The sequence below is a fragment of the Tachyglossus aculeatus genome, chromosome 3 (genome assembly GCF_015852505.1).
Source record: "Tachyglossus aculeatus isolate mTacAcu1 chromosome 3, mTacAcu1.pri, whole genome shotgun sequence".
NCBI classification, from domain to species: Eukaryota; Metazoa; Chordata; class Mammalia; order Monotremata; family Tachyglossidae; genus Tachyglossus; species Tachyglossus aculeatus.
The window spans coordinates 65,890,025-65,915,513 of NC_052068.1; the positions used below are offsets into that span (position 1 = coordinate 65,890,025).

The 25,489-nt window shown below is 43.0% G+C and overlaps 1 protein-coding gene across 6 annotated transcripts in view; it reads right to left on the bottom strand.

The window, feature by feature from the left end:
• MICU1 (mitochondrial calcium uptake 1) overlaps positions 1–25,489 on the bottom strand; it is a 250,752-nt gene that overhangs the window by 28,339 nt on the left and 196,924 nt on the right. For all 6 annotated transcript variants that reach the window (XM_038743822.1, XM_038743821.1, XM_038743820.1 and 3 more), the window contains 2 exons: positions 11,559–11,696; positions 1,799–1,907 (listed from right to left, as the gene is read on the bottom strand). In XM_038743822.1, coding sequence (XP_038599750.1) covers positions 1,799–1,907; positions 11,559–11,696 — 247 coding nt within the window. The remainder of the gene's footprint in view (positions 1–1,798; positions 1,908–11,558; positions 11,697–25,489) is intronic.

A 25,489-nucleotide genomic window follows, 5' to 3' on the forward strand; every position in this document is an offset into this window, starting at 1 on the left:
TAGTACAGCACTCTGCACACAGTAAGTGCTTAATAAATACAATTGAATTAGTGCATAATAATAATAGAGAAACAGCGTAATAGAGAATAATAGAGAAGCAGCGTGGCTCATTGGAAAGAGCACGGGCTTTGGAGTCAGAGGTCATGGGTTCAAATCCCGGCTCTTCCAACTGTCAGCTGCGTGACTCTCGGCAAGTCACTTAACTTCTCTGGGCCTCAGTTACCTCATCTGTAAAATGGGGATTAAAACTGTGAGCCCCCCAGGGGACAACGTGATCACTTCATAGCCTCCCCAGCGCTTAGAACAGTGCTTTGCACATAGTAAGCTCTTAACAAATACCATCATTATTATTATTATTATTATCATCATCATCATCATCATCAATCGTATTTATTGAGCACTTACTATGTGCAGAGCACTGTACTAAGCGCTTGGGAAGTACAAATTGGCAACATATAGAGACAGTCCCTACCCAACAGTGGGCTCACAGTCTAAAAGGGGGAGACAGAGAACAAAACCAAACATACTAACAAAATAAAATAAATATCATTAATCATGGTATTTGTTAAGCACTTATTACATGCCAAGTACTGCACTACGAGCTGAGGTAAATACAAGATGAAATCAAGTCCCACATCAGCATCATCATCAATCGTATTTATTAAGCGCTTACTGTGTGCAGAGCACTGTACTAAGCGCTTGGGAAGTACAAGTTCGCAACATATAGAGACAGTCCCTACCCAACAGTGGGCTCACACGGGGCTCACAGTCTAATAGGAGGGAGAATAGGTATTAAATCTCTATTTTGCAGAAGAGGGAAACTGAGGCACAGAGCAGTGAAGTGACTTGCCCAAGGCTACACAGCAGACAAGTGGCAGAGTCGTTCTCTGACTCCCGAGGCCTGTACTCTTTCCACTTGGCCATGCTGTTTTTCATTGCTCGTGATACACCGCAGTTCTCTAGGCAGGGCATGTAAGGAGGATGAAGGAATCATAGCTTGCTCTGTGCCTCAGTTCCCTCATCTGCAAAACGGAGAGTCAATATCCACTCTCCCTCTTATTTCGACTGTGAGCTCTTTGAAGACCTTGATTCTTCTGTCTCTACCCCAGAGCTTAGTACAGTACTTGGCACATAGTAAGCACTTAACAAATACCGTTATGATTTGATTATGATTATTATTATGTGAATTGACAGGGCAGTAGCCATTAATAATAATAATAATGATGGCATTTATTAAGTGCTTACTATGTGCGAAGCACTGTTCTAAGCGCTGGGGTGGTTACAAGGTGATCAGGTTGTCCCACCGGGGGCTCACAGTCTTAATCCCCATTTTACAGATGAGGGGACTGAGGCCCAGAGAAGTTAAGTGTGCTCTACACACAGTAAGCGCTCAATAAATACGACTGATTGATTGATTAGGTGGCTTGCCCAAAGTCACACAGCTGACAATTGGCGGAGCCGGGATTTGAACCCATGACCTCTGACTCCAAAGCCCGGGCTCTTTCCACTGAGCCATGTTAGGCGGCAGCGGACCGATGCTAGTAAGGACAATAATTCGACTTGGTTTGGCTCATTTTAAAAAGAATCATGCATTCTGACAGAGGCAAGTTGCAAATAGCAACTGCAAAATATGATTACTCTCTGAATCAGTCAACTATGAGTGTACCCAGTGAGGGACAGGAAAGCTGATCATTAACAAGGCTTCACAAGCATATGGCCATTATCATTGTTGACATCTTGGATTACGGAGGATTGAAAAATATTCCAGAAAGCGTCGATGACTGGCTATCAGCATTACCTTTATCCAGAGAAGCTCCAGCCATATGGTAAAAGCTCAGTGCAGTGTCCACATCATTTATGTTCTTCAGAAAAGTAAAGAAGTTTTCCACCTCTTCAAATGTCAGCCCCTGAAAGAAACAAAGGAGAAAGCTTCTTTTCTTAAAAATAAAAAAAGAGCAGAGGAACAACCAAGGTCTTTTGGCTATAAAAGCGAAGAAGTACATCTACGCTTGGTACAGGTATCAAGTGCATATAGCAATGAACAAAAAGCTGCACTTGTTCTAAGAGCGAAAGGCAAGCCAATTAACAGCTTCATATCAGCATTTAACATATACATATATGGTGACAGTCAAATATCCCAATTGAAAATATTCTTTTCCCCTCTGCTTTCCAAATGATCGGCAATAAGACCAGCAGTGACTCTAATTTAGAAGAACTTGATTTTCATAATCCCAAACACCCTCCAGAGATAAGGTGGACCTAAATTAAAGAATTCAAATAAAAATGCACTGAGGAGCTGTTTTTGTAGTAGATACAGCTCACTTATGCATTCAGAAAAGCTGCTTGGAATTTCAAGCTCAAAGAACCACTGTATGTCACAGCTGAGTAATATGAACATTAACTCCTGTCCAATGAAGTTCACATGAGGAAATCTCATCTATTTGTTCTGACGACTTGACACCTGTCCACATGTTTTGTTTTGTTGTCTGTCTCCCCCTTCTAGGCTGTGAGCCCACTGTTGGGTAGGGACCGTCTCTATATGTTGCTGACTTGTACTTCCCAAGCGCTTAGTACAGTGCTCTATGTTTGTACATATTTATTACTCTATTTTTTATTTATTTATTTTACTTGTACATATCTATTCTATTTATTTTATTTTGTTAGTATGGTTTTGTTCTCTGTCTCCCCCTTCTAGACTGTGAGCCCACTGTTGGGTAGGGACTGTCTCTATATGTTGCCAACTTGTACTTCCCAAGCGCTTGGTACAGTGCTCTGCACATAGTAAGCGCTCTATAAATACGATTGATTGATTGATTGATTGCTCTACACACAGTAAGCACTCAATATATACGACTGAATGAATGAAAGGTTCCGGTCAAACTCTCGAGATAGCTTTAACTCTGTTTTTGGTGGAAGACTCAAAGCAGGAGATGATGAATATACAAGCAGAAATAACTAGAAGGGGGGGAAAGAGAAGTGGTCTCTAATCTCTCCATTTTCCATCAATACAAAGAGGTAAACTGATTGATTGGTTCCAGGACACAGTCTGACAAGTCTAGAAGGAAAGCCCGAGAGTCTTGTTGAAAAGTCCTTTTGAAACAAGGGAAGAGGGAGGCACTCAGGTCCTAGAAAATGGACAGAGACCGATATTTCTGCTTTCATCTTTTGTTCTCTTTATTCCCCCTGGATACTCTGTGTGACTGTATACACACTTCTATCCATCCCTTGGGTAGAAAATAAAACTACAGACGGTGAGATCATCCATCAGTGTGGGTGTGGATTTACCCATCGACACTGGCGATTATGGGTCATACATGATACTGGTGGAATTTCTGAAGTAACTGGATATCTTCTCCATGGTATCTACCAGGTCCCAGAGCCACATAGTAGGTAGAACACCACCACAGCCTTTAGACTTCCAAATTGGTTATAAAGCTTCACACCCTGATGCAATGGGGTGCTCTGAGATTAGATGGCATATTTTATTTTGTTAGTATGTATTTTATTTTGTTAGTATGTTTGGTTTTGTTCTCTGTCTCCCCCTTTTAGGCTGTGAGCCCACTGTTGGGTAGGGACTGTCTCTATATGTTGTCAATTTGTACTTCCCAAGTGCTTAGTACAGTGCTCTGCACATAGTAAGCGCTCAATAAATACGATTGATGATGATAAGTATTTGAGAAAAGATAGAGAAATCCTAAAAAAGCAATCTGATTTAAAACTTGGAGCACTTAGCTTTACTTTCTTTAAAAAATGGTACCTACTAAGCATATCCTCTGCTTAACCCACTTTATTTAACTTATACTATAATAATAATAATGGCATTTGTTAAGCACCTATTATGTGCAAAGCACTGTTCTAAGCGCTGGGGAGGATACAAGGTGATCAGGTTGTCCCACTTGGGGCTCACAGTCTTAATTCCCATTTTACAGATGAGGGAACTGAGGCCCAGAGAAGTTAAGTGACTTGCTCAAAGTCACACAGCTGACAATTGGCAGAGCTGGGATTTGAACCCATGACCTCTGACTCCAAAGCCTGGGCTCTTTCCACTGAGCCATGCTGCTTCTCTTATACTCTTGTACTATACTTACACTTTACTTAAATTACTATACCAAATGTACATAAGTGCATAATGTGTATATACACACACATATAAAAGTGCATACATAGTTATGCACGTACTATATCGAAAGCACTGTACTAAGTGTTAGGGTATACACAAGATAATCAGGTTGGACAGGGGCTCCCAGTCTAAGTAGGAGAGAGCAGGATTTAATCCCCATTTATAGATGAGGTAACTGAGGCACAGAGATGTTAAATGACTTGCCCAGGGCCACAAAACAGACAATTGGCAGAGTTCGGATTAGAATCCAAGTCCTCTGGCTCCCAGTGCTCTTTCCACTAGGCAACGCTGCTTCCTCCAATTACCCAATTTTCCATAAATTGTGCAATGCTGGAGATCATTTCCAAAATGTTCTAAGTTGCTTATTGTTTAGGGGATTAAAGTGGGGGGCGGTATATGCCGAAAAAATGATTTGAACACAAGAAACTGTGGAAATTACATCTCTGCTGAATTGTTGAATCCAGAGATGAAATACATCACAATTTGTAAGATTTTACCTCTCTTACGATAGAATACACGGACTCCACTTGGGGCTCCTTAAAGAAAAGTTGATAATTTATAAAACCCTGCTCTTTAGCAATTTAGCTGAATCAGAGCTGGGGCCTGTCAGGATGAAGATAGAGCTTGACTGCAAAAAGGAAAGCAGTCAACTGTGAAATGAAGACTTAACTAAAATTTTACTTTCTATGAATATGTAAACTTACTGCTTTCAGCAGAGAGAAGGATACTGGGATAACTGCGGAGAGGCTGACTAAACCGATAAAGGACCAATTCCTCTCTGGAACCTGAGGACAAACAGTTGCCCACTGATCCTTTGGCAGTGTGACAGACATTTCTGCGACTACTCAAAACCAAGCCACAAAGACAGAGCAGATGGGCAGATGGACTCCCAGGGAATCCCTCCCTCTCTAGACTGTAAGCTCACAGCGGGCAGGGAGTGTGTCTGTTATATTGTACACTCCCCAGCGCTTACGACGGTGCTCTGCACACCGTAAGCACTCAATAAATACAACTGCCTGACTGACAATCAGTCCATCATATTTATTGAGTGCTTACTGCCTGCAAAGCACTGTAGTAAGAGCTTGGAGAGTATAATACTTTTAGACTGTGAGCCCTTTTAGACTGTGAGCCCACTGTTGGGTAGGGACTGTCTCTATATGTTGCCAATTTGTACTTCCCAAGCGCTTAGTACAGTGCTCTGCACATAGTAAGCGCTCAATAAATACAATTGATGATGATGATGATGATAATACGACAGAGTTGGTAGGCATTCTCCCTGCCCACAGTCAGCTTGCAGTCCAGGGACAAAAAAAATGGTTAGATCCTCAAGACCAAGAAAATAAAATATTGCAGGGAAATTTCTATGACAAATCTGTAGCTACGCTGGAGGAAATGATTCTTATTTTTAAAAATAAAGCTTTTCTGCCATATAATGAGATTCTAATAGTTTAATGACTTCATTTAATGACTAATATTTTAATGGCTGTAAGCCAGCAAACGTATGGTAATTATCTGGTAATTATTGGCTAGAGTAGAATCTTGGAAACTTTGTGAAGAGGGTGAGAAGAGGGGAAACTGAAGAATCAGTCAGACCTCAGGTGAATTGTGAGGTAAGATATTCAATGCGGGCAGGCAGGGCATGTGCAAATAGACGGGATGCAATGACTCTTCTGCCTTGACTTTTATGATTAGTCATTGTGCTGCTTAATCCACTAATTAGTTGTTGAACTGCCATCTGCCAGGAATCAACCAAGCTGTCCAAAGCCCTATCTGTGGCTCAATGAAAAGAAAACTTGCCACCTCCAACCAGATGTTCCCCTTCTCTGCCCACCTTCATATTTCTTATTAGCACTGTTGTCAATAAAATGGCCATCCTAACCTTGGGCTTCTTTCCAACGGCTGGGGAAATTACACCATTTCTTGAAATGGGTGCCTTACAACTGTCCAGACTCTGAATTTTCCCTCCAAAGTCCCTGTTAGGAGTCTGGAGTGGCTGTGAGTCTGCTTGTTAGGAATAATCATCATAAATCAGATGAAAATGGTAGCTGAACTATTTTTCTCTACATCAAGCCCCGTGAGTCCCTCCGCCTACATCAATCAGTGATATTTACGATTGTCTACTGTGTGCAGAGTGCCATACTAAGTGGTCACAATCCCCCTCCTTCAAAGCCTAATTAAAATCACATCTCCTCCAAGAAGCCTTCCCCAACTAAGCCTGAATTTCCCCATCTACATCGCCCTCTCTTCTACACTTGGATTTATGCCCTTTTCGCACTTGCTATTCACCCCATCTTCACCTTTAAGCACTTGATATTTAGCCCCACGGCACTTGTGTACATATTTTAATATCAATCAATCATATTTATTGAGCGCTTACTGTGTGCAGAGCACTGTACTAAGCGCTTGGGAAGTCCAAGTCGGCAACATATAGAGACGGTCCCTACCCAACAGTGGGCTCACAGTCTAGAATATCACTCTCCCCCTTTAGTCTGTAAGGCCCTTGTGAGCAGGGAACATGTCTACCAACTGTGTTGTACTGTACTCTCCCAAGCACTTAGTATAGTGCTCTGCACACTGTAAGTGTTCAACAAATACTATTGATTGACTGAGAATGCTTGAATGATTGACTGGAACCAAAATCAGAAGCGGAACTGTTGTCCACTCACTGTAGTCAATTGATCTATCGTATTTATCGAGCATTTATTGAGTGCAGATGTTGGCGCCAGTTATGGAAGAGTGAAAGCGAGGAGGTGTAGAATGTATGTGGCGCCCCCACTGAGTATCTCCGGTGACTGGTCTCAGAGATCCCTGATCCCATGAGGAAGGCAGCTCTGGAGACAACAAAGGGTACGTCTGAAGTGCGCTAGACCCCTCCTTCCCCTGTACCAATATCCGACTTGAGCAGCATGGCTCAGTGGATAGAGCACGGGCCTGGGAGTTGGAAGGACCTGGGTTCTAAAAATCCCAGCTCCGCCACTTGACTGCTGTGTGACCACGAGCAAGTCACTTCGCTGGACCTCAGTTACCTCATCTGTAAAATGGGGATTCAAAGTGTCAGCCCCATGTGAGTGTTTACAAATCTGTAATTGCATTTATTTGTACGAATGTCTGTCTCCCTCGCTCTAGACTGTGAGCTCGTTGGGGGCAGGGATTGTCACTGTTTATTGTTATATTGTACTTTCCCAATCAGTACAGTGCTCTGAGCACAATGACTTGCCCAAGACCACAGAACAGACAACTGGCAGAGTTGGGATTAGAATCCAAGTCCTCTGGCTCCCAGTGCTCTTTCCACTAGGCTACACTGCTTCCTCCAATTACTCAATTTTCCCTAAATTGTGGAATGCTGGAGATCATTTCCAAAATGTTCTAAGTTGTTTATTGCTTAGGGCATTTAGGTTGGGAAGAGTATATGCCGAAAGAACAGTGCTTTGCACATAGTAATAATGATAATGGCATTTATTAAGTGCTTACTATGTGCAAAAGCACTGTTCTAAGCGCTGGGGAGGTTACAAGGTGATCAGGTTGTCCCATGGTGGGGCTCACAGTCTTAATTCCCATTTTACAGATGAGGTAACAGAGGCACAGAGAAGTTAAGTGACTTGCCCAAAGTCACACAGCTGACAAGTGGCGGAGCCGGGATTTGAACCCATGACCTCTGACTCCAAAGCCCGTGCTTTTTCCACTGAGCCACACTGTTTCTCTGGTAAGCGCTTAATAAATGCCATTAAAAAAAAAATGCTTAATAATCACGATTGAATGAGTGAATGACAGGGACTGTGTCAACCTGATTAACTTTTATCTACCCACGCGCTTAGAATAGTGTTTGGCACATAGTAAGCACTTAACAAGTACCATAATTATTACTATTACCGATATTTGTGTATGTGCTCTATACACTAGTATGTTGGCTGATCCTTTCCTTTGCTTTCCAACTATTTCCCTCTCAGGCTGAGGTGGATCATATTTACTGTACTGATTCTTGTTTAACTGGGCCCCTAAACTTGGTCCGTTGAGACGACACTATGACCAATACTAACATGGGTCTGTTGTTCTCTCTGCAGTCCTTTCGGGCGGCTGTGTTGGCGTCTCCCTGCAGTGATTTATTACTCTATTTATTTATTTATTACTCTATTTATTTATTTATTTTACTTGTACCTATCTCTTCTATTTATTTTATTTTGTTAGCATGTTTGGTTTTGTTCTCTGTCTCCCCCTTCTAGACTGTGAGCCCACTGTTGGGTAGGGACTGTCTCTATATGTTGCCAGCTTGTACTTCCCAAGCGCTTAGTACAGTGCTCTGCACACAGTAAGCGCTCAATAAATATGATTGATTGATTGATTGGGGTGTATGCTTCCCTGATAAATCTACTTATTAAACATCGCCTTCGCGTGCCTTGCATCATTGGAACTTTTACAAACCGTTATCATGTGCATGTACATTTGCTATCACTGTGAACCGCGTCTTAGGCACTTACAGCAGAGCACTGTACTAAGTGCTTAGGAAAGTACGATACAAACAGATTTGGCAGATACCTCCCCTGCCCACGGCGAGTTTACAGTCCAGAGGATGACCTCCCAACCTAGCTCGTCCTCCCTAGATTGGTTCATTTCTGTCACAACTCCCTGAGTTTAATTTGAATAGTACTGCTTAGGGTCCCTCAAGGAGATATGGTTTGACCTTTGGAAGATGCTTGACCTTGAGCTCCTAGAACAATGACCTGAAACCCAGGAAGGGACTGGACTCAATCCAAACTCATGGTGCCTTTACTTGGACTGGTGCTAATCTTAGGAAGCACAGAATAAAGAAATGGCATGTTCCTCTAGACTGCAAGCTTCTTGCGGGCAGGGAATGTGTCTAACAACTCTGTACTACTGTACCCTCCCAAGCCCTCAGTATAGTGCTCTGAGCGCAATAAGCACTCAATAAATACGATTGATGGGGATGGTTGTATCCATCCTTTTAGACTGTGAGCCCACTGTTGGGTAGGGACTGTCTCTATACGCTGCCAACTTGTACTTCCCAAGCGCTTAGTACAGTGCTCTGCACACAGTAAGCGCTCAATAAATACGATTGATTGGTTGATTGTATAGAAGGCAACCTAGCCCTCCTTACAAACGTCTTTTGGTGGTAATTTCAGAGACGGTATACTCCACTGCTTGGTTGATGCAGCCTGATATTTTTTATTATTTTTATGCTCTCATGACAATCATTCATTCAAATGTATTTATTGATCGCTTATTGAGTGCAAAGCACTGTACTAAGCATTTGGGAGAGTAAACTAGCTCTCTTTCTCCATTTAAAGCCCTACTGAGAGCTCACCTCCACCAGGAGGCCTTCCTAGACTGAGCCCCCCTTTTTTCTTCTGCTCCTCCTCCCCCCACCATTACCATTACCCCCACTCCCTCCCTCTACCCTACCCCTTTCTCCTCCCCACAGCACTTGTATACATTTGTATGTATTTATTACTCTATTTTAATGATGTGTATATATCTATAATTCTATTTATCTATTTTGATGGTATTGACACCTGTCTACTTGCTTTGTTTTGTTGTCTGTCTCCCCCTTCTAGACTGTGAGCCCGGTGTTGGGAAAGAACTGTCCCTATCTGTTGCCGAACTGTACTTTCCAAGCGCTTAGTACAGTGCTCTGCACACAGTAAGCGCTCAATAAACACAACTGAATGAATGAATACAATAACAGACACATTCCCTGCCCACAGTGAGCTCACAGTCTAGAGTCCAAAATCACTCTTTTAGTGGGAAGAACTGGCAAGTCAGAAAATTTAGATTCTGAACCCAATTCCACTGTTAGCCTGCCTGAGCTTATTTACCCATCCTGTCATTTGTAAAAATGTGATTAAAGTCCTTTTAAAGTTGTTGGGAAGAAAAAGAGTTGTATATTGCCATGCAATACTATGCTTAAAAATACTGCTGCCTTCTTTCTAGTTTTTTCTTTCCTTTTTAATTTACTGTGCCTGTCTGGTTTAATATGGTGCTACTGAGCTTCACACATAAATGCTGCTACACATTAACCAAATGAAAAGTACTTTTTCTGGTTAACATGCAAGATTCCCAAAATAGAATTAAAGCAATTAGAAAGCAGGTGGTAATTCCCCTTAAATGAGTGAGATGGGCTGCTAAAGAGATGGGGTGCTAGCCTCAGGAGCAGAGGCCTTTCATTAGCTTTCATTTTACAATAATAATAATAATAATGATGGCATTTATTAAGCACTTACTATGTGCCAAACACTAATGACTCTGCTCACAAACTACTTAATCATAATGAGAGAACAATCCATCTCAATCTCTCCACCAAATCAGATTTGAAATTCTAGGCCAGAAGTAATTTAACCCCCCTCCCCTGCCCCCCCCAGATTCTCGTCATCATATAAAAAATGTCCGTTCACTTCCAAGGTTTGTTTCAAGGTCTGTAACTCCTAGTAAAGCTGAATCACTCTTCCCATTTACAAGCCTCCATCACCAATTCCTTTTCGGATCATAAATTTATAAATAATCATACATTTAACACATCATAATGGACAACTAATTCAAGGTCAAATTAAAACAGCTTCTATTTGGTAAAAGAGTTCTTAGGAAAGGTTTTCGATAGTTTTGTGATAAGGACACCCACTCATTTTGACGTTCTTTTTCTATAACAGACATTTAAAATAACAGCTATAAAGCGTGACTGTAGACATTGAGGGTACAGATAATTTTACTATCAGCTTTCCTTCTGTACTTCCTCTTAATGAAGCATTTATCCTTTGGAGGCAGTGACATTCCCTATGGTGTGAGCAGCTTAGAGGCACAGGGCAGCCTGATACTTTCTCCTCACCCCATGGCAAATCCAACTTCTACCAGATCTCATCTTGGGGTCGCAAGCCCATTTCAGGGCTGAATCCTTTATTTATTGTGGCATTTGTTAAGTGTTTTTACTTTTCTAAGCTCTGTGGTAGGTACAAACTCATCAGGTTGGACAGAATCCCTGTCCTACATGGGGCGCGCAGTCTTAAGAGGAGAGAGAACAGGTAACGAATCCTCATTTTGCAGATGAGGGAACTGAGGCCAAGATAAGTTAAACTACTTGCGCAAGGTCACACAGCACATAAGTGGTAGAGCTGAAATTAGAACCCAGGTCTCCCATCTCCCAGCCCCAGGCTCCTTCCACTAGGCCACATTGCTTCTCTAGTTTCAGAACCAGAGATAAAAATAATATGGGCTCTTAGGAGGGAGGCATTCATTAACTTGCAGTAGGATCTTTCAGAAGATATTTTGCTCTTTGGAGACCAACTTCCCCTGCGATTCATATTTTACCTTGGCAATCCTCCTTTCTCAAAGGTTGAATAAATCAGAAAATGTTCTATTCAGTTTCCCTTGGCTCCAAACATTTTGATTTCTGCTCCAGGGGACCACACCAAGCATTTTCAAAGCCACTCACTTCTCCATCCTTGAAGTGCTTCTTGAGCTGCTTCTGCAGGAGTGTCAGTTTCTTGGACTGCACACCACTGTACGCCAACAGCATGCCGCCGAACTGCCGCTCGGTGATCCGGCCGTTCACGGGGTCTTGGCGTTCAAACTGGGGAAGAGAGACACAAGAGAAGACACGGGCAGTGAGGTGGACAGGCTGATTTTGCTTTGAAAAAGAAAGAGAACAAGGGTGGGGTGGGTATGCTCAGGGTGATAACATTGGAAGAAGAAATGCATCCTGTGGGAGGGTCTACGTCAGGGTGTCATATCCATCTTCTTTTCATTTCTAAAAATGGGATTTGCTAAGCCACCTCCCGCCTACCATTTCTCTCCAAACTTGTTGAATGCCGTCTCCGCTTCCTTTCCTCCGATTCTCTCCTAGATCCCCTCCAGTCTGGCTTCTGCCCTTTCACTTGGCAGAAATAGCCCTCTCTAAGGTAAACAGTGACCTTCTACTCACCAAATCTGACAGCGCAATGCTCAATGCAGAGAAGCAGGGTGGCTCAGTGGAAAGAGCCCAGGCTTTGGAGTTAGAGGTCATGGGTTCAAATCCCAGCTCCGACAATTGTCAGCTGCGTGACTTTGGGCAAGTCACTTAACTTCTCTGGGCCTCAGTTACCTCATCTGTAAAATGGGGATTAAGACTGTGAGCCCGCCATGGGACAGCCTAATCACCTTGTAACCTCCCCAGTGCATAGAACAGTGCTTTGCACATAGTAAGCACTTAACAAATGCCATTATTATTATTATTATTATTATCCTAATCCTCCTAGACCACTCGGCTGTCATCGACCTATAGACCACCCCTTTCTCCTTGAAACCATATCCAACCTTGGCTTCACTGATACTGTCCTCTCTTAATAATAATAATAATAATAATAATGGCATTTATTAAGTGCTTACTATGTGCAAAGCACTGTTCTAAGCGCTGGGGATCAGGTTGTCCCATGGGGGGCTTACAGTCTTCATCCCCATTTGACAGATGAGGGAACTGAGGCCCAGAGAAGTGAAGTGACTTGCCCAAAGTCACACAGGTTCTCTTCCCCTCTTTCTCTCCTTTGCAGGCTCCTTCTCTGCCTTCCACTCTCTGAAAGTGGGGGTCCCCTCAAAGCTCAGTTCTAAGTCTCCTTCTATTCTCCATCTACACCCATTCCCTTAGAGAAATCATTCACTCGCATGGTTTCAACTATCATCTTTATGCAGACGATTCCCAAATCTACATCTCCAGCCCCAACCTCTCTCCTTCCCTGCAATCTCACATTTCCTCCTACATTCAGGACATCTCTACTTGGATGATCTGCCGACACCTCAACTGAACATGTCCAAAACTGATCATCTCATCTTCCCACCCAAACCCTATTCTCCCCATGTCTTTCCCATCCCTGTAGACAATACCACTATCCCCCCATCTCACAAGCCTATAACTTTGGTGTTGTCCTCAACTCCTCTCTCTCATTCCACCCACATATTCAATGTCACCAAATCCTGCCAGTTTTACCTTCACAGCATTGTTAAAATCTGCCCTTTCCTCTCCATCCTCAGCTTCAAGGCTGTCCATCACCTCACCTCCCTTCTCTCCTTCTCCAGCCCAGCCCGCACCCTCTGCTGCCGCTAACCTCCTCACTAGGCCTTGTTCTCGTCTGTCCTGCCATCGACCCCCGGCCCACGTCCTTCCCCTGGCCTGGAATGCCCTCCCTCCGCACATCCACCAAGCTAGTTCTCTTCCTCCTTTCAAAGCCCTACTGAGAGCTCACCTCCTCCAAGAGGCTTTCCCAGACTTCCCTTTTTCCTCTCCTCTTCCCCATCCCCCCACCCTACCTCCTTCCCCTCCCAGTACCTTTATATATATTTGTACAGATTTATTACTCTATTTATTTTATTTGTGCATATTTACTATTTATTTTGTTAATGATGTGCATATAGCTTTAATTCTATTTCTGACTATTTTGACACTTGTCTATAGCTTTAATTCTATTTGTTCTGACTATTTTGACACTTGTCTACATGTTTTATTTTGTTGTCTGTCTCCCCCTTCTAGACTGTGAGCCCGTTGTTGGGTAGGGACCGTCTCTATATGTTGCCGACTTGTACTTCCCAAGCGCTTAGTACAGTGCTTTGAACACAGTAAGTGCTCAATAAATATCAATGAATGAATGAATGAATGAATGAATGAATCAATGGTATTTGAGTACTCGGTGCAGAGCACCATACTAAAAGCTTGGCAGATGCCTTTGAGCCATCCCATAGACTATTCTCTCCACTTGGGATGCCCTCCTTCCTTCATTATATTGTACTCTCCCAAGCTCTTAGCACCATGCTGTGCACACAGTAAGCGCTCAATAAATACCAGTGATTAGCCCACTTGTCTCCCTCCTACTAAGCCCTAATAAAACTTCGCCTCCTGGATTAAGCCTTCCCTAATTAACTTCCTACTGCTTCAGTCAAATTATCCACTCCAGTTAATAGTCCTGATGCATGTATTTATGTGAAATAACTGAAGTTTCTACTTTTGTGTTTCCTTCCCTTCCCCATTAGATAGGCAGCACCTCAAAGGCAGGGCCCTTGTCCTGTTCTCTCTGCACAAGTACATGTTCTGGGCCACGAGAAGCAGGGTGGCTCAGTGGAAAGAGCCCGGGCTTTGGAGTCAGAGGTCATGGGTTCAAATCCCGGCTCCACCAATTGTCAGCTGTGTGACTTTGGGCAAGTCAATTAACTTCTCTGTGTCTCAGTGACCTCATCTGGAAAATGAGGATTAAGACTGTGAGCCCCCCGTGGGATGACCTGATCACCTTGTAAACTCCCCAGCGCTTAGTGCCTTGCACATAGTAAGTGCTTAATAAATGTCATTATTATTATTATGTATAAATCCAATAAATACTGCCGAGGGTGGTTTTGATCAGTTCCAAAGAAATGAAATGCCGCCTAATCTCTATATAAACCAAGAGCTTGGAAGCTTTAGAAACTCCCATTTGAATAAATGGTCCCAAGCCTTGTCTTATTTCAGTTCTACTGCTGACTGAAACAGAATGAAAAGTTCATTCTTCAGGGATATCAGGAAAAGCAGAGACATGTTTTTGCCAGAGGTTTATGAGCTATGTGAAAAGTCTGCAATTCCGGGCTCTGTGGAAACATAAAACTCCCCATCAGCTGTAGTTCTAAAACCAGGCTGGTTTCCCCAACAGCTGACTCAAAGCTACAATTCAGCAGTTTCAGTAAATTAGCAGATTGCTGCAGCTCTCTGAAACTTTGTTCCATGCTAGTGATGCGTGTCTACTTGTTTTGTTTTGTTGTCTGTCTCTCCCTTTTGGACTGTGAGCCTGTTGTTGGGTAGGGATTGTCTCAATTTGTTGCCAAATTGCACTTTCCAAGCGATTAGTACAGTGCTCTGCACGCAGTAAGTACTCAATAAATACAACTGAATGAATGAATGACTTCCTCTAGACTGTTAAGTTCGTTGTGGCCAGGGAACATATCTACCAACTCTGTTAAACTGTCCTTTCCCAAGTGCGTAGAATAGTGTTCTGCACACAGTAAGCGTTCAATAAATATGCTTGCTTGAAGACTCAAGTTTTCTTTTTAAAGTACACCTGAAATGGGCTCTCCAAGTTGTCAACTCTACAAGCAACATGTCCTTCTGTAAAATTCATCCTTTTGAACGTTATTCACTCTTTGTGATTTTCTGAGCAAGTCTGATCTCCCCGCAACGGTAGTTATGTTTGGTGGGCAAAAACCTTTCACTTTCAAAATCAACTGTACAGAGGCTGAATTGCATCAGGCCAATTTCCTACGGCACCAGGGCTCTCTGTTCATATTCCATGCCTTCGGTCTGAGGAGTGGCAATTAAAGAGATTTCCACTGGACTTCTGGTGGTGTTGATTCAGAGCTGCAAGAGTGAGATCCACATCATTGAGGAGATGAAAGATACCAAAGAAAGATGAGGGATTTTTTTTTATGGTATTTGTTAAGCGCTTACTGATGTCACGCACTGTTCTAAGCACTGGGGTAGATCCAAGATAATCACGTTGGACTTAGTCCCTGTCCCACGTTGGGCTCATAGTCTTAATCCCCATTTTACAGATGAGGTAACTGAGGCGTAGAGAAGTTAAGTGACTTGCCCGATGTCACACAGCGGACAAGTGGCAGAGCTGGAATTGAAACCCAGGTTCTCTGACTCCCAGGTTTGTGCTCTTTCCATTAGGCCACACTGCTTCTCATTTTGACTACTGTTAGAAAAATGATCCCTATATTATTGCTAAGATGAAAACTATGTGAATAAAATCTCGAGTGATCTGGAAACAGTGTGTTCTCCCAAAACACATTTCATCCTATGTTTGGGATAGAAAGCTGTTTAGGAATTAGGTAATACCTTCCAACAGTATCCATCATCATCATCATCATCAATCGTATTTATTGAGCGCTTTCTATGTGCAGAGCACTGTACTAAGCGCTTGGGAAGTACAAACTGGCAACATATAGAGACAGTCCCTGTCCAACAGTGGGCTCACAGTCTAAAAGGGGGAGACAGAGAACAAAACCAAACATACTAACAAAATAAAATAATAAAATAAATAAAAATCCATCTATCTGGATAGAATGCAACATCATAATAATGGTATTTGTTAAGCACTCACTATGTGCCTGGCACTGTACTAAGCACTGGGGTGGGTACCAGCAAATCGGGTTGGACAGAGTCCCTGTCCCTCATTGGACTCACAGCTTCAATCCTCATTTTACAGATGAGGTAGACTCTTAGACTGTGAGCCCACTGTTGGGTAGGGACTGTCTCTATATGTTGCCAATTTGTACTTCCCAAGTGCTTAGTACAGTGCTCTGCACATATTAAGCGCTCAATAAATACAATTGATGATGATGATGATGGTGATGAGGTAACTGAGGTCCAGAGAAGTGAAATGACTTACCAAAGGTCACACAGTAGACAAGTGGCAGAGCTGGGACTAGAACCCATGACCTTCTGAGTCCCAAGCTGGTGCTCTATCCACTACACCATGCTGCTTCCCCAAAAAGAAATAGTTGTGCGCATGGGTGTAGTGTTCGTCAAAGTGGCTATAAAATAAATTTTCCAAAACACAAAATTCATCAAGATTGTAACCACTGCCTAGGAGAACAGACTGTACCTATTATCTAGTGCTCGAGGTCTACCTCCTCCAGGAAGTCTTCTCTGATTAACTCCCCTTAGGCTGCAAGCCCACCAGCACAATCCAGGATAGTACAGTGCTCTGCACACAGTAAGCGCTCAATAAATACGATTGATTGACTGATTGATCTATTCTCTCTCTCAAGCGATTTAGAAGCAGTATGGCGTAGTGGATACAGCATGGGCCTGGGAATCAGGAGGTCATGAGTTCTAATCCTAGTTCTGCCACTTGTCTGCTGTGTGAACTTGGACAAGTCAATTTGCTTCTTTGGACCTCAGTTACTTCCTCTGTGAAATGGGGATTGAGACTGTGAGCCCCACATAGGACAAGGATTATTTTCAACCCGATTTGCTTGTATCCACCCCAGTGCTTAGTACAGTGCCTGGCACATAGTAAGCGCTTAACAAATACCACCACTTGTCAGCTGTGTGACTTTGGGAAAGTCACTTCACTTCTCTGTGCCTCAGTTACCTCATCTGTAAAATGAGGATTAAGACTGTGAGCCCCCCGTGGGACAACCTGATCACCTTGTAACCTCCCCAGCGCTTAGAACAGTGCTTTGCACATAGTAAGCGCTTAATAAATGCCATTATTATTATTACCATAATAATTTTAATGAAGCACAGAAAACCTCCAATTGAAATGGTCAGCACCACTGATACAGTGTGTACATTTATATTGAAAAAGGGGTGTAGGCTTATTGGCCCCCACCTGAACAGTAATTCAATCTTTTTTTTTTTTTTTTACCATATTTAAGTATTTACTATGTGCCAAGCACTGTATTAAGCGCTGGGGTAGATACAAGCTCATCGAGTTGGACAGAGTCCATGTTCCACATGGGGCTCAAAGAAGCTCGGGAACAGACCTGACTCTCAGTTAATCAACATTTTTCATTAACTGAGGCTTGCTAATGATTGTGGCTGTTTGGTCAGAGACTGAAGATGTGCCCAGGTGGAACGGAGTAGGCTTCTTTTTCCTACATTTACAAGTCCCACCTCTTTGGGCAGTGGAACGGAGTAGGCTTCCTCGGTCCAGTTTTGGCTGACAGGGCAGGACGACGGTTTTGGAAATCCTTCTGGCTACTATCCAGCTTTTAGTCACATTTCTAAATTATGTAGCCTGAAGCTTTCACTTACGCTCCTCATGTTACAACCCAGCGGGCCCCCTTCACTTTCTAATGCCAACCTGCTCGCTGTACCTTGATTTCATCAATCTCCCGCCCACCACTTGCCCACGTCCTGCCTCTGGCCTGGAATGTCCTCCCTCTTCACATCTGACAGACAATTAGTCTTTCCCTCCTCAAAGCCTTATTCAAGGCATATTTCCTCCAAGAGGTTTTCCCTGACTAATCCTTCATTTCTTCTTTTCCCACTCCCTCGTGCATCATTCTGATTTACTCTCTGCATTTACCCCTCTCTCAGCCCCACAGAACTGATGTACATATCAAACTTCATTCATTTAAAGTCTGTCTCCCCTCTCAACTGTGAGCTTGCTGTAGGCAGGGAATGCGTCTACCAACTCTGTTGCACTGTATTCTCCCAAGCGTTTAGTCCAGTGCTCTGCACACAATAATCACTCAATAAATATGATTGATTGATGTTCCTCGGTTGCCTGCGGTTTCTGTTTACTTGCATGTTGTATATTCCCTGTCTCCACCCTCGATACTGGGGGCAGGGGCATGCCTGGTTGGTCTTTAGCAATGCTCCATAGTGCTAAAATTCTTCTCTCGTCTCTAATCTCGTTGTGGGCAGGGGACCTGTCTACCACCTCTGTTGTACTGTACTCTCCCAAGTGCTCAATCAATACAGATGAGGTCACTGAGGCACAGAGAAGTTGAGTGACTTGCCTAAGGTCACACAGCATACAGGTGGGGGAGCCAGAATTAGAACACAGGCCCTTCTTACTCCCAGGCCTAGCTCTATCCACTGAGCCACATGGCTAAGCGCTTACTATGAGCCAAGGACTGGACTAAGTGTTGACTGATAGTATTGTTAGATGAAAGAATTAAACTCCTGGGATCAGTCAAGAGCTTATTTCTTATCTCTCAGGCCTAGCTCTATCCACTAAACCACGTGGCTAAGCGCTTACTATGAGCCAAGGACTGGACCAAGTGTTGACTGATAGTATCGTTAGATGAAAGAATTAAACTCCCGGGATCAGCCAAGAGCTTATTTCATATCTCTCCCCTTGCCCCCACAATAGATCCTCACATAGTAGTACTAACAGTAGTTTCTATTGGTATTTGTTCAGAGCTTACTATGCGTCATGCACTGTGCTATGCACTGGTGTGGATACAAGATACTCAGCTTGGACACGGTTCCTGTGTTCTCACAGGGGGGTCAGTCTAAGTAAGAGGGAGTAGGATTTAATCCCCCTTTTACAGATGAGGAAACTGAGGCCCAGAGAAGTGAAACAGCTTGCCCAGGGTCACACGCAGCGGACTAGTGGCAGTGCTGGGATTAAGACTCCCAGGCCTGTGCTCTTTCCACTAGACCACACTGCGTCTTGTGTGCAGCTTATTAGGCACTTACTGTGATCATTCCTGTTCAAAGAAGAAAATTGGGTCAGAACTGGTTTATATCATATCAATCAATCAATGGTATTTATTCAGTGCTTACTATATGAAGAACACTGTTCTAAATTAGCGAGAGAATTAGCGGGCACGTCTCTGCCCATAATGATCTCTGGCCATTACCTGTATATATGTATATATGTTTGTACATATTTATTACTCTATTTATTTATTTATTTATTTATTTTACTTATACATATCTATTCTATTTATTTTATTTTGTTAGTATGTTTGATTTTGTCTCCCCCTTTTAGACTGTGAGCCCACTGTTGGGCAGGGACTGTCTCTATATGTTGCCAATTTGTACTTCCCAAGCGCTTAGTACAGTGCTCTGCACAGAGTAAGTGCTTAATAAATACGATTGACGATTGATGATGTACAGAGTACTGTTCTAAACACTGGGAAAGAGTACACACGTGGGAATTAGACCCCGTCCCTGGCCCTCAAGCTCTTCACTGAAAAAGTCCAAAGGCATCCTCAGTGGTGGCCTCATGTTTCAAGGTGAGCAGTTCATGTGACCCTCTACCCCTGCAGTGAACAAAGTGAACAAAGGTGAACAAAGTACAACTGAGGAGCCCCAGGACCGTGACATCCTAGTCTGCCCCAGGCCTGAAAAGCACGGTAAGGGGACCCAAGCTTCGCTTCCAGAGGAATGTCTAGTTTCACAGCTCAGCGGAGGCCATTTCTTGGGCACGGACACTCCGTACGTACACAGCAATGTCTCACTGCTCTCGTCATAGTTGGAAGGGGACATTGGATCTTCTCTTCCTCAACCCCTCTGCTCCTTGAAGCGCTTGGGTGAGAGCCATCCCATATTCCACGCCCCGTAGGCGGCCGAATACGGGGGGAGAAAGGCCATCAGCATAGGCTCACACTCCCCACTTTATCTCTCCCCCACCTCCAACTGTACTTCTTGCAAGAGGGAACTATTATTTTACTGCTACTTCAATCGATCAATCAATCAATCAGCGGTATTTATCGAGCGCTTCCTGTGTACTTGTATTGTACTTGGGAAAGTACAATACAATGCTACTTCTGAATTATGGGAAGCAGTGTGGCCTAGTGGAAAGATCACGGGCATGGGAGCCAGAGGACCTGGGTTCTAATGCCAACTCTGCTACCTGCCTGCTGGATTACCTTAGGCAAGTCATTTATCAGTGACTCAGTTTCCTCATTATCAGTGACTTTGGGCAAGTCACTTAACTTCTCTGTGCCTCTGTTCCCTCATCTGCAAAATGGGGACGAAGACTGGAAGCCCCATGTGGGACAATCTGATCATGCTGTATCCTCCCCAGTGCTTAGAACAGTGCTTTGCACATAGTAAGTGCTTAACAAATGCCATCATCGTCATCATCCACAAGTGCTGTTGGGCAGGGAAGGGAGTAGGGCAGAGGGGGGTGATGGGGAGGGGAGGAGGAGTAGAGGAAAAGGGGGGCTCAGCCTGGGAAGGCCTCTTAGAGGAGGTGAGCTCTCAGTAGGGCTTTGAAGAGGGGAAGAGAGCTAGCTTGGCAGATGTGAGGAGGGAGGGGGTGGATCATCATAATGGTGTTGGTTAGGCGCTTACTATGTGCCAGGCACTCTACTAAGCGCTGGGGTGGATACGAGCAAATCGAGCTGAACGCCGTCCCTGTCCCACATAGGGCTCACTGTCTCCATCCCCATTTTACAGATGGGATTACTGAGACACCGAGAAATGAAGTGACTTGGCCAAGGCCACACAGCCGACCGGTGCCTAGAACCCATGACCTTCTAACGCCCATGCTCCAACCACTACCCCATGTGGCTTCTCTATGACAAAAAGAGCCTGGGCTCGGGAGTCAGAGGTCGTGGGTTCTAATCCCGCTCCGCCACTTGTCAGCTGTGTGATTTAGGGCAAGTCACTTCACTTCTCTGTGCCTCAGTTACCTCATCTGGAAAATGGAGACTAAGACTGTGAACCCCAAGTGGGAGGGACCACTTGATAACCTTGTATCTTTCCCAGCGCTTAGAACAGTGCTTGGTATATAGTAAGTCCTTAACAAATACCATTATTATTATTATTATCAAGGATTCGATATTTGTTCTCCCTCCTACTGTGAGTTCAACAGAAATAGGGCCTGTGTCCAACCTAAATTACCTTGTACTTACCTTAACACTTAGTCCAGTGCTTGGCTCACAGTAAGCGTTTAACAGCAGCATGGCTTAATGGATAGAGCACAGGCCTGAGAATCACATGGACCTGGGTTCTAATCCTGGCTCCCCTACATGTCTGCTATGTGACTTTGGGCAAGTCACTTAACTTCTCTGTGCCTCGGTTACCTCATCTGCAAAAAATGGGGACTGAGACTGTGAGCCCCATATGGGACAGGGACTGTGTCCAACTTGATTAACTTGTATCTACCTCAGCACTAAGAAAGGTTCTTGGTATATAGTAAGCACTTAACAAATATTATTACTATTATTAATAATAATAACAAATACCACCATTATTACTTTCATTATTGTTGAATTTAGTCCACCATTTTTTTTCCTGGGTGTTGGTCCTTTCCCCTCTTAAGACTGTGAGCCAGGAACCGTGTCAACCCTTAGAACAGTGTTTCACATAAAGCAAGCAGTTAATAAATATTATTGTTTGAAAATGAATCTTCAGGTTGCACAGATAAGCCTCACATCTACAGTTAGAACAATTTAGGAGAGAAGCAAAGTTAAGTAAAAATGCACAGAAGTAACATGTTTTCTATACAGAGGCAGAACACTGGAGGATGAAGAAAGGCTAAGGAAAAAAATCAGATCAGTAACAAAAGGATGACAACACCCTTGAGAAGGAGACAGACAAAAATAAAGTGGTGTTTCATTCTCCTCTTTTTCACTATGATGTACCTCTCTTTCAAGACACTTTGTCATCAAAGAATTGCATCCCCCGAACAAAACACCACAGCTTCAAAATGATCATAAAGATTAGCCTTTTCTAATCACTCAACTACACCACTCAGAGCAGTGCATAATCCCAAATAACTTGGCCAAATACATCTTTGTCTTTCAGTATGACATTACTTGGCCTTCCAAATCCTAACTATGCTGTCACCGCTTTTACCAGAAGTCCCAGAACAATTGCCTGCTATACCTTTCAAAAAGAAATATGACTGCAGCCTAAGTTCTCCACTCTAAACTCCTTGCGTGTGATGAATGCACACCACACACATTAAATGTGAAATCTCTACTTTATAACTGGCAAGGGACCCCAGAGAATCCCAGCCATCTAGGATAGAGGTCTCGTGATCCGTGAACACCACGAAGATCTTCCGCACTGATATAATAATAATAATGATAGCATTTATTAAGTGCTTACTATGTGCAAAGCACTGTTGTAAGTGCTGGGGAGGTTACAAGATGAACAGGTTGTCCCACGGGGGGCTCCCAGTCTTAATCCCCATTTTACCTCCCAGGGCAGAACCATATTAGGCCGGTCTTAAACCACCAAGTGTCAGGAATTCATTGCAACTTTGCTCAGCATATGATCAGGCTAACACGCACGCTGTTCATTTGGACATAAAGGAAAGAAAAACAGTCTGTGGAAGCAGCCCCCAAGCTCTGGGTGGTACATCCTTTCTACAGAGTTTCTGGGCTGAAGCCATCATAATTCTGGATCTCAAAGTGCTTTATAAACTACTGACTCTAACGGTGCTGCTAAGAGATGAAGTAGTCATTTGGCCAAGGGGGAAACAACACGACATCCATTGAGTTGAAGGTTCTGGACTGGTCCTGAAATGGAAGACAGGGTCTCATCCTATCTTCAGAAGGACTCTTTTGAAGGATTAAACCAATAGGCAGGCTCGTCAGGAGAACCCAAATTAATTGCTTACGTCTCCCAAATTTCATGCATCAACTACCAATCTGCAGTATACACATTTTTTTCTCTCAACTTCAGACTTGACTGCTATCTTCCCCTCCTCAAACTCTCCAATGGTTGCCCACCTTCCCCTGCATTCAACTAAACTCTTTTTCATTAATTTTAAAGGCTCTCCACCACCTCTCTCCTTTCTATAAATTGGCTCTCCTCACCCACTATTTCCTAGCTCATTCTTTTCACTCTCCTCAACTGTGCCATCTAATTTTCCCCGCTCTCTTCTCACCTGCCTCTGACTCCTTGATTATGCTTTCTCCCTGGCCTCGGCCACCCTCTCCCCAAAATCAGTTAAATCTCAGCCCACCCCACCTTCAAAACCCTGCTAAAATTTCACCTCCTTCAACCAACCTTCCCTAACCAATTATCGACACATGGCCGTGGTTTGGTACCTTTGGTACTAACATAGCATTAGAAAGTTAATTCCCAATTCTTTTAACCATAAAAAAATGAATGCTTCAGAATAAGGGCAGTGTTAAGGAAGCCATGTGCCCTAGTGGATACAGCATGGGACAGGGAATCAGTAGGACCTGGGCTCTAATAACAGCTCTGCCACTTGTCTCCTTTGTGACCTGGGGCAAGTCACTTCAATTTCTGTGTGCCTCGGTTACCTCATCTGTACAATGGGGATTAAGACTGTGAGCCCCATGTGGGACATAGACTGTGTCCAACCTGATTAGCTTGCATCTACCCAGCACTTAGTAAAGTGCCTGGCACATAGTAAGCACTTAACAAATACCATTGAAAAAAAAAAGCAGTGCCACTCTGTTTAAAAAAGCATCTTTAAATTGACCTAATTGCTAGTCTGAGAATTAAATGAAGCAGATTATTGCATCTGTAAAAGATGCCCTCAAATATAGTGAAGCACAAGGGCTTTGGCCCAAATGAAACCAAATCAATCAATCAAACGTAGTTATTGAGAGTTTACTATGTGCAGGACACTGCATTAAGTGCTTGGGGGAGTACAATACAATGGAGTCAGAAGACATGTTTCCTGCCCATGACAAGCTTAGAGTCAAGAGAGGGAGACAGATATTAATATAAATAATTTATAATATTATAAATGGGAGTTAGGATGGAAAGAGCAATATAAGTTGAGTCTTATAAGTGAGAACTGACTCTCACTGACCTTAATATAGTTACATACTCCCTTGGTCATATGAAAAACGGGAAAAAGAGGAAAAATGGGCAAGAATCTCATTATATACACGTTGACCTCCTCAGAATCTCAGCAGTCGACCTACATGAGTTAGGACAGTTATTACTATAATGCAATTACTTTAGTTCTTCAGACTGGAGAGGGAAGAAATGGTTAAAGAAAGACTCCCGTCTCCTTAGTGTACGGTGAGGTATATATCTGGAGGACACCGGAAGAATCCTGATAAAATTTTAGATTTCTAAAATTGCACTCATTCATTCAATCGTATTTATTGAGCACTTACTGTGTGCAGAGCACTGTATTAAGCACTCATCTACAACAGTCACAAATTCCACTAAATTGGGGGCTAGCTAGAGTATTAAAATTCATTTCATAAAAACTCCAAAGCAGTAATGTATAAATTATAATAAAATATAAAGCATTCCATCATACCAGTTTTAAAATTCTGCAGAATGATGGGCCATTAACTGTTCCCACACACATGATGTCCTTTAACATCTATCTTCATTTAAATGTAAGAATAAGCTATGCTGTCACTCACATAGTTCCCATTAAAATATAAATAAATATAATTTTTATACCAGATAAAAATCAACTATTGCTCCAGAAGGGAACAACTCATGCTAATTTCTGAAGCTGCTGGCATTCCCTAGTTGGTAGCTACAGCACTTGCTCTCACTAATTAAACACTCCTTAATTCTATGATTTTAACACCAACAGAAATATGGGACATTCTTATGAAAAGGAAAAATGTCTTGAAGAATGGAAAGCAAAACAGAACTGTCACGTGGACTTCCCAGATGATCAAACCATAATCCAGGAATAAGAATGCTGCTGTGTTAGCATTAAGATGCATGGCATTTAGGAGTTTATTTTCTCAAAGTGATAACTGAGCTAATACTGGCAGGCGCAAACTCTGGAGAACTGAATTTCCATTTACTATTCAAATTGATCAGAAAAGTTAATGTTGCCCAATGTCTTATAAAATGAGTGGGTGACATCACTTTCAAATTGTCACATCTATTTTCCCTTAGGGGACAGTCTCATCAGGATGGAGTCTTGAAGATTTTTGCTTTCTGTGTCCCTTTCACCCCCTTCTTCTTTGTACTAATTAATCCCACACAAGAAAAGC